A 10,540-nucleotide genomic window follows, 5' to 3' on the forward strand; every position below is an offset into this window, starting at 1 on the left:
CCGGCCCACCTCACAGCGTGTGTCACATTTATTTTTACAGTTGGTTTTTTCTTTAATTAATAGTCATTTCAGCTTTCTCTCACCATTTCTGCACCACTTCTTTTCCTTGTTCTTTTGCAATTGAGTTGAGTTTTTTTTTTTTGGACCCTCCACGTGAATAATGCAATCTTCCTAGCCCACCTGCACTATTACTATTGATGCATTCATATCATGAAGGCATCGCACGCAGAGTTTCTAGCTGTGTATGTAACATTAATTGTTCCAATTTTATTGGATGTCCTCACAGTGACAGAGTGACCCATCCAGTTCTTATTACACAATGTTTATTGTACACACTCTTAAAAATCGTGTAAAAATACGGTCTCAATTTATGTACATACTTCGTACACACTTGTGTGTAATAAATAGTGCTTGTCCAATTTGTGTTTTCTCTACTCATAACTACAAAAACCGAGTAGTGTTCTTTGAAGGAAATCCCAAAAATTCCATGGATTTGAATTCCTCTCTTTCTTCTAACACCATTCCTGTCGTCTCAACTTTGACTAAGCCCACTGAGGATGCCAAATCTTCTCCTACTTCTTCTTCTTCTGAGGTGCACAAGCCCATTTGCTACTGGCCAGGAGTGTACCATTCACCAGTGACAGATGCATTGTGGAACGAGAGGGTGAGCATCAATGAGAGGCTATTTGACATACCAGACGATGCACCTCCTCCTACTGAATTGCTCACAAGAACTCCCTCAGAGAGTCGCACTACCATTGTCTATGCTTTCTCCTCCGACTCCACCTTGAGAGAGCAGTATAAGGATCCATGGAATGAGTTCAGAATTGGAAAGTTGCTCGAAGACCTTGATGCCTTGGCTTGCACCGTCACTTTCAAGGTCTCTCTCTCTCTCTCTCACTCTCTCAACATTTTACCACTTGTTTGTTTACTGGAATTTAAAACTTTGGTAGTATATTGCTTCAAATTTACTTCTCTCAAATGATATGTTGTAGGGTTAAAGTGATAATCCAGTAATGATAACATCTTTGCGGTCACCCAAAAAATAATACAAAGTTGTTGCTATCACTTTTTAAGTTAAAAGCTGGAAACCTGTAACGAATTGAAAAACGTGTCATATATGTAGCTGTCAAGGTCCGTACTTCTCTTAACGTTTTACCACCTGTTTACTGAAATTTTACACTTGGGTAATTCTTGAAATTTAGTCCGCGTTTTCTGCTTTTTGGAAAAGCGCGTTTTAGTGAATTTATGTCATAACAGTAGGTCTGTACGCTATTTATGGCTCGTACAAACTTTTTTTTTTTTTTAATAACAGATCTCGAATATTATTTATATATATAAAAATTATTTCATTATAGTATTTTTAATTTTTAGTAAAATAAGTAATATTTCAACAGACATTACTCTCATGTGTGGTTCATTATTTGCTCATTATAAGCTGGATGTTTGTAACGAACTTTTAGGAGTCTGTATTTTTTTAATATGGATATAAAAAAAAATATATATATATAATATTATTTAAAAACTAAAAATACGTGGTTAAATTCCTGCACCTTCAATAATTTATTTGTTTCGTTTGGCGTGGGACTAGCATTGTTCTGATGATGATATCACGACAAGGCCTCTCATGCTGGTCACAGCTTCTGTGGACAGGATCGTGCTGAAAAAGCCGATAAGTGTTGACAAAGATCTCAAAATAAGTGGTTCTATCATATGGGTTGGCCGCTCTTCAATTGAGATTCAAATGGAAGTCATAACTGAAGGTAATATAATATGGAAAATGAATGGAATACAGTTTGAGTTTTTTGAGATCTACAGTTATAATTTTTCAATAGACTTTCTTATTTTTAAATATTAGTAAAATAAAATTTAGGTAATATTCTATATTAATATAATTTTTTTATTTAAAATCCATCATTCTTACTTTTAAATTACTAATTCACTTAATGAAGATTGATCAGTTGCATATTTATTAATCCATAATTTTCTTTGGGAAAATGGTAAAATTGTTACAAATTTTATTTTCTTTGTGTATTTGAATTATTTTTTATAATTGATAATACATTAATTTGTAAGATCTATTTTTTTGGGGCTTTCTTAAAAGGGGAGGAAAAAAATGCACAACTTACATATTTGGCAAAAAAAACAAAAACACACACTCTCCCCTTTTATGTATGGGTTAGTTTACAATTCTCATCACCCTAAACTATAAAATCAAATAGAAAATGTTTAAAAAAAATGCCACTACTCTGTTACAGCATCTTTTTATTCATGGAATATTTCAAAATGAAATTATTAAAGTACTCTTGAGGGGGCAAATGCAAAAGATCCAATATTGAGACAAAATTAATTCAAAAAATGTTTATTAATAGAAGAAAAAATTACTTAATTTATTAAAATAAATATTTTATTAACATAAATATATATATATATATATATATATATATATATATATATATATATATATAAATAATATGTAAATTTCAGTTATGATTTTTTTTTTGTGCTTGGTTTCAATTTTTTTTTAAAACCTAGTAGAGTTAGTATAATTATTGTTGTAGGGACACAATTTTCAGACCAAGTCCAAAATGTAAGGGATCTTGGGCTAGTGAACCCAGTACAATAAATTTGTAGAAAGTGTGTCAAAGAGCTAGGTTTTAGTGCATGGATAACAGTTAATATGGTGTTGGATAGTGAGCCAACAAGAATTGAACCCGGTTTGTGTGAGAAAGTTTGTCCTCGACATAGTCCGAGGAGCTCTGTTCTAATTTATATTGGATGACAATGGTTACAGGAGTTGTTAAGATTGCTACAATACTTTCTCTTCCCCCCTTTTTTCATGAAGGGCCTCTTCCATTATATAGTTCCCTTTGGATGATCTTAATCCTACACTTGTTGATCTTTGAGCCACCACTTGAGTGTTTGTCCCATCAGACACCCTTTCTGGCCTTCTGTGAGTTGTGGTTGCTGAGGTAGCACTGTTTAGGGGTCTTTTCCACATAAATGCGATCAAAAATTTAGTTGCAGGGCATTCAATGCGGTGTAGCAGCTTTCCTTTAGATATTTTTGAGTCCTTATCCCTCTTGTATGTTCATGATACTCGTCCCTATCATTAGAACTTCTTGGAATGTCACTTTGATCATTAAGATCTATACCTGATCTGCGTTTAGCTTATCCGAGGAGATATTCCTCCTCGGACTCGGATTCACGATCTTGGCCAAAACCCCATGCTCTCGGCCGAAGCCCAAGACCCCACAATTGTTACACTTAATAGTTCCTCACAAATTAAGTTGACTATAAATATATATATATATATATATATATATATATATATATATATATATATATATAAAATAAAATAATAATTTGAAAATAATCAATAAATATATAACTATTAATATATGAAATTAAAAGATTAAACTAAATATAAGATATTTCAAAAAATCATTTGAATACTTAAAAATTAAAATGAAAAAATAAATTAACTTAGAAGTATTAGCAATATAATCATATACTCAAAAAATTTTAAATGCTCTATGTAAGCCTTGATTTTTCAAAGATGTTCTATGATATTGTTATTTTGAATTAACTAAAAAGTATCAATGTTTGTTTTTTCGATCTTAGATTTCATTTCTAACTATTAAAGGATTTGTTGCTTATAAATAACCTTAAAAAGTCTATAACTTTGTAAAAATAAATTTTTTTTTAAAAATAAAATGTAAAATTGAGCACATTGATTAGGAGATAATAGTATAATATATCATGTTAAGATTTTTTCCCCCTCCTTCACTACATTAGAGAAGTTACAAGTTAATTTTTAATGTTTAATAATAATAAAAAGTTTTAAGTTTGCAATTGTGAAAATTTGAATTTGAAATATTAATAAAATTAGACACATGTTTGGTATCATGTTTCAAATAACATATTTTAAAATATGAAAAAAAAAAAACATTAGTAATTGTGTGTTTGGTATGTGTATTTTTTTTTTTTTTTAAGTAATGAAAATAACGTCCTATTTTATTTAAGGAGAGAGAAAAAAGAAAGAAAAAAAATAAGAAAAAATGACAAAGTGGAGGGCCCATAAGAGTAAAAGAAATATATATATATATATATATATATATATATATATATATATATATATATATATATATATATATATATATATATAAAGAGTTTAGTCTTGTCAATGGGTTCCACAATTTTTTAACTTATTTAAAAAAAGATCACTTAGCAAAATTACTTGAAAACTAAAAACTGGTATGGTGAATTTTAAAAATAAATATTTTAAACATCCTAAATTGAGAACTGTAACTAAAAACACTCTTAATATAAAACTCATACTAAACACAGCTTTCTTTTTGGGGCCCACAACTTTCATTATTTAAACGATAAAAACTGTTATTTAAACTTGTATACCAAACTAATGTTTAAGCCTAAAAAGAGAGGGGGCATTTCAGTTGATCTAAGTAGCCCTAGTGGGCTCCAAGTCAGTGGGTGTCAGTGTGTCACAGGAAGTCTAAGTAGGCCTAGCAGGCTTTAAGTCAGTAGGTGTCACGTGAATATCACGTATGCATGTTTTCCATCTAAAAGCAGAAAAATCTTGCAAAATACAAAAAGTAGTATATTTTACACATTTTGATCTAAAAAATAACCACATCAATGGATGTAAAATTGTGCATAAATACAAAACTGGGTGTGTAAAATAGAAAAAGTAGGTTTTTTTTACAAAATAGACAAAAATTTTGCAAGGACTGATGCGGGTATTACAACATTTTCAATTTAGGGGTTGATTGTGTGTTTCAATAGTTCATGGGATAATGTGTAATTTTAGGGTATAATTTAAGTGGAATAGTGTAATTTTTCTCATATTTTTTTAATTAAAAAAATCACTTATCATACCCTACATTTAGGAGCCTTAAAGCCCGTTTGGTAGAGGAGTTTGAATTGAGATGCTTGTAGTTTTTTGAAATATGTGTGGGTGAAAAAGTGTGTGAAAAAGTGTGTAAGATTATTTAAAATTTGTTAGAGTGAGTTTGAACCACTCTACCAAACAGGCTCTTAGTTTTTATGGTAAAAATATGAATTTTAGGTATCTTAATACTTTTTATTTTGATTTTCCTTGCTGACCATAACTTTCTAACATTCAAATTCTAAATAGAAGTTCTAGTCCTATCTGAAGACATTAAGATTTAAAGCTTATATAATTATAATATTGTACTCATATGATTAAGTGGGTTGATTAGAGACTTTCATTAATAGAATATTGAGTCTTTTGAGTATTGAGGTACATTGATCTTAATGTATTCTTTTCTTTCTCTTTCAACTTCTTCTTCTTCTTTGGCGCATAGTCAGTTAGTCACTGTTCAAGGTCTTGTATACGCATTTTGATCATGCTATTATTCAGAACCTGCGGACAAATTAACCAAATCCTTTTGCAATTAATCAAATCCTCCCCTTCCCTACCAAAACTGTGACTATTCTTTGAATGCTACCCTTCTTTCTAAAACCCTAAACCATATAGAAATTGTCAATTTCTCCTAACTCTAAACAACATCTTCACTACATTTTTTTTTTTTTTTGACAGTATTCACTACATATTTTCAGATATGATGAGTACTGATAATACTTTTCACCAGCTTTTTTATCTTTGGTTCAACTACATGACATGAATCATCACAATTTGCTCCATTAACATAGCTAGTCTTAGTGATCTATCATAAAACTTCAATCCATTTATGTTTAATATGCCAACAATAAGAACACTAGAGCAGCATATTCTCCCTAAACTGACCTATCTCAATATTTTATCAAAAGTGATCACTTCAAGGTATAACAAGGTCATTGATCTTGATTGTCTTCTTTTTTTTACTTCTTTTTTTTTTTTCTTCAAATAAATGCCATTCCATTTTATCGATCAGTTTTGTTCTATTAAGTTTGCTGACCCTTCATTATATAGTCTTTGACATAGTTTGGCATTCTGAGTCTGAAACTATGAAATTCATAGGTTGATTACTTTTGTACACTTCTCCTTAACCAGCATCATGACCTATGCAAACAATATAATCCAAGAATGAAGGATGAAAATGAGGAGTAAAATAATTCCAATCTTCAGAATAAGGATGGTACTCGCAACTGATCTCCATCCTATTTATATAATAGAGGAGTGATCTTACCTAGGGCTTAGTGGGGAAAGAAAATTAATGTAGTTGACCCCAAATTATTCGGGGATTAAGGCTGGCCTAAGTTGAGTAGTTATAAAATCACTTTGCATTTCCTCAATCATTTACAAGAAATTATGCTTTCCCTGTATGTTTTAATAATCTTGAAATTCAACTCCTCCTCATATGCATACTAACTTAACTGCTAAGAAACCATGCATAAAGCATGAATCCTTTTAGAACAAATGAGAACATTATTCTGCCCAGACAATTGTAGACCTATTTGTACAAAGTTGACGATCATCTGATCTACTACATGTTTGTTAGGTGAGGGCCCTGATGATTCAGACTCGGTAGCTCTGACTGCCAACTTCATCTTTGTGGCTCGTGACTACAAGACTAGCAAAGCTGCTCAAGTGAACCGGCTCACACCAGAAACTGAACAGGAAAAGTTCCTTTATGATGGAGCTGAAGCAAGAGATAAAGCGAGAAGAATGAAGAGGGGAGAAGATAAAAAGCAAAGTGATAAATCGGAGGTGAATAGATTAGAAGCTTTGTTGTCTGAAGGCAGGATTTTCTGTGACATGCCAGCCTTGGCCGACAGAGACAGCATTCTTCTAAGGGATACTCGACTCGAAAATGCTTTGATATGCCATCCACAACAGAGAAACCTCCATGGACGAATCTTTGGAGGGTTTCTGATGCACAGAGCATTTGAATTGGCTTTTTCAACGGCTTATGCCTTTGCTGGAATAGTTCCTTCCTTTCTGGAAGTTGATCATGTTGACTTCTATAAACCTGTAAGTACCATCATCCTCTCTTTTAAGACAGCATTTCTCCCCCTTTCTGATATCATTTGTGTGGTTTAGTTTTGGATGCTTATCCTAATAGTCAGGACATATACAAGAGAAGCCCCACAAAAAATTAAAATACTAACTCCTGAAATGGAGAGTGTAAAGAAAGCCTATGAAAGATGAACATGTACTATATATCAAGAAGCCATTTAATTAAAAAGTGAGAATAAGAACAGAATCTTCATATGAGAGGGAATTTTGCTTGGGTGCAGCTAATGCTCTCAAATCAAACACATCATGGCACACAAGGGAGTAGCATTCCAAATACACTTCTTTCTTATCTACGGCAACACCCTCAGCAAGTGTACAACTCAGCCACTGTCCTTTGAATCAACCATTACTAGATAAATATAGAATGGGGAAAGGAGTACATATGGCCAACCCCATTTAGATGATGAGGAGCCTAGTCCAAATTAATTAGTATTAAGGCTTGAGTTAAGTCCTTCTTGTATTTGCAAATAAATGAGGCCACTTTTTATTTTAAGAACCAAAATTTGTTATATATCAATCATATTGGGGGATTTAGATTGTACTCAAGAACCTTCCCTGGAAGATTGGTTCTACCTTGCCCAAATTGTATTAGCACTACCATGCTTTGACTACCATTTTGGCATTCGGCCTACATGTGACATGAATAACTTTGTACATATCTAGAGAAAATTTATTATATATGTTTGTCGAACAGGTGGATGTTGGAGATTTCCTACGTTTCAAATCATGTGTTCTTTACACAGAACATGACAATCCTGATCAGCCTCTAATCTATATTGAAGTTGTTGCTCACGTTACGAGGCCTGAAATAAGGTCTAGTGTGGTAAGTCCTAGCAAACTCCGCTTTCAAAGAACAAAAAATTTTATTTGTACTTACGTAGAATGATATTATGTCTCTTGTATTACCTTAAAAAGAGTAATTGTAGAAGGCTTATAATATCCTTTTCTGCACTATCCACATGAATTTGAGCTTCAGTTTATAATGGCTGTCTAAAAATTTCCCTTTATTGATTGCATATCTTTTGTCTGTTCCTGTATAATTTGAAACAGGTGTCAAATACTTTCTATTTTACTTTCACTGTTCGTCCTGAGGCAAAAGCCACAAAGAATGGATTTAGGCTCAGGAACGTTGTTCCAGCAACAGAGGAAGAAGCTCGCAGTGTTCTAGAGCGCATGGATGCTGAGGTCCTGCAGAGATCACAGAGCATTTAAGCGTACAACAAACCATTCAAGGCAACTAGTAGTAACTATGCCAATTCTGGTTGTAAGTTTGTAAGACCCTAATTATATTTAAGAAAGATCAGAAACGAAAGAAAGATGGAGGGCTTTTTATTTTAAACCAGTGCCAAGTACTTTGTGTAACAAGGCTCTGTGTAATAGGTGGAATATATCTTCCACTATGTTTGTATGTGCTTTGAGCAAGGAACGTTAGTAAGTGTTTATCTGTTTTGTATTGTTGTAATGGCAAGGTGCCCTGCTGTGTTTGCAGTAGGGCAGTATGCTGTGTTTTGAAGTCTTTCTTCTAGTGTTGATGTTGTTGTAGTGTCCTGTTCTGTTTGAAGTTTGTTCTTCAAACGTGTATTTATTAATAAAATTACTTATTAATCAACAAAAAAAACTTGTAGGTATTTATATATTTTTTCCCTTTTAATATAGCAAAATGAGAGGTATGTAAGTTTATTACTCCACTAATATTCTATGAGGTCATTAGACCCGCCCCATTCCAGCAGGCAAAATTCATTCTCAAAATAATAGAAAGATGCAAATAAGCCGAAGGAACTTACCTCCAAGGTGGTGGAAAAGGAAACAAGATAAGGGATAAGGGATTAGATCTGGAGAGGCTATATCAAGAGACACTACCTTCATTTGTGCTTGACTACTTCCATATTTTCTATGAGTTACAGGAACATTCAGTTGAATTTCCTTCCCCATATATCCTAAGGAACTACTATATCAACAGTGTCACAACTAAATTGCACTATTTCCTCCACTATGCTATCTCAGAGTGCAACATGACATCATCTGCATCTGCCTTGGTTGAGTTACCACTATTCTCAACCAAACCTGAAGCTGCCACGTCAATCAATCTTTTGTGTTTTATCAACAAACTACCAATGCTCATCTTCTTCAGGCTTCATTGCGCCTTCCTGAATTCTGCCAGAACTGCTACTACTGTCTCTCTCTTATTGCCTTTTGAAGTAGCATGCCCCAAAACTATGTATTTTGTGCCCAAATATGATTTTGATTCATAGTTCACCCTAAGAGTGACCCACTCATCCAGGGGCGGAGCTAGGATTTTTTGTTTGGGGGGCCAAATTTTGCTACTAATATATTAGTCTCGAGTTAAGATATATCATCACACACATGCGTAAACGCATATAAATATTAATATTTTTTTGATACTAAAGTAGGTCATAATTTATAAATGCATTGTATATAAAATACTATACAAAAGTTGTCTAGTTTGATATTAAACATGTACAAAAAAAAATGAATTAAAGAAAAAAAAAAAAAACTACATTGTCTCAATAATTACTAGACCAATTGACAAATTCTATTGACTTTTGAGAGCATCATTGGATTAACTCAAACATTTGGGGGGGCCAACTTCTATTTTGTAGCTAAATATTTAAAGTTTTTAATACTTACACATAATATAAAATAATTTTTTTAAAATTTTGGGGGGGCCATGGCCCCCCAAGCCTTGCTATAGCTCCGCCCTTGCACTCATCATTCTCACACTTCGAGTCAAAGGTTATTTCCCTCCTCTGATCTCAAAACGCCTTCCTTAAAGTTGTTGAGCATCCCTTTCCCTTGCCCTCCCCAAATGACAAGAATACAACACTTGGAAGTATGTCAACCATACACACTATTTGCCACGTAGACATTTTTCATTAGTGAGTTAACGGTAAAGACCAAATTGAGTACAAATTGAAAATATTAGAAACTAAATTGATTGCTACCAAAATGTATGGACCAAATTAACTGTGCCTCCAAACTGTAAGGATCAAAATGGTATTTTTGCAAAAACAAAATCAATGTGTAACTCAATATTACATATACCAAGTTACACCCAAATTTTTTGTTGGGTCTATAACTTGAATTTAATAGTATTGAGTTATGTGGGAATTTTTTAAAAAGTGAACTCGATTTTAAGAAAATGCAGTTTCATTGAAGCTATATCCAAATCAGATAGTTTAAAATTAGTGTTTCTATACCCTTCACTTCAGTTCACAGCTCCTTGGCTATACATTCTTGGATTCGGTGTTTCCGATCTAGTGATCATCTCTTTATCATCTCAAGTACAAAACCCATATCATAATTTGATACACAAAGAAAAATTTCTGTCGTAAGTGAGGAATAGTTTTAAATATTGCAAAGGTTTATCAGCCAAAATGTATTTTCATATTAGGAAAGTATTTTCATTTTATATGATGTATTGTTTGTGCTTCGGTATTTGGTTGAATGAGTGTTATTTGAGTACATTGGAGGAATATTGGTTGTTTGGTGTTGCAAAATTGAAGTACAAAAAATGAA

The 10,540-nt window shown here is 32.7% G+C and overlaps 1 protein-coding gene across 1 annotated transcript; it reads left to right on the forward strand.

The window, feature by feature from the left end:
• Positions 1-240: 240 nt before the first annotated feature.
• Positions 241-8,621, forward strand: LOC142618780 (acyl-coenzyme A thioesterase 2, chloroplastic-like). The gene is made up of 5 exons (XM_075791800.1): positions 241-880; positions 1,592-1,763; positions 6,486-6,958; positions 7,698-7,826; positions 8,054-8,621. The coding sequence occupies exons 1-5, from the start codon at positions 320-322 to the stop codon at positions 8,213-8,215; spliced, it is 1,497 nt and encodes a 498-aa protein (XP_075647915.1). The 5' UTR covers positions 241-319; the 3' UTR covers positions 8,216-8,621.
• Positions 8,622-10,540: the final 1,919 nt, after the last annotated feature.

Source organism: Castanea sativa, chromosome 12 (genome assembly GCF_040712315.1).
Source record: "Castanea sativa cultivar Marrone di Chiusa Pesio chromosome 12, ASM4071231v1".
NCBI classification, from domain to species: domain Eukaryota; kingdom Viridiplantae; phylum Streptophyta; class Magnoliopsida; order Fagales; family Fagaceae; genus Castanea; species Castanea sativa.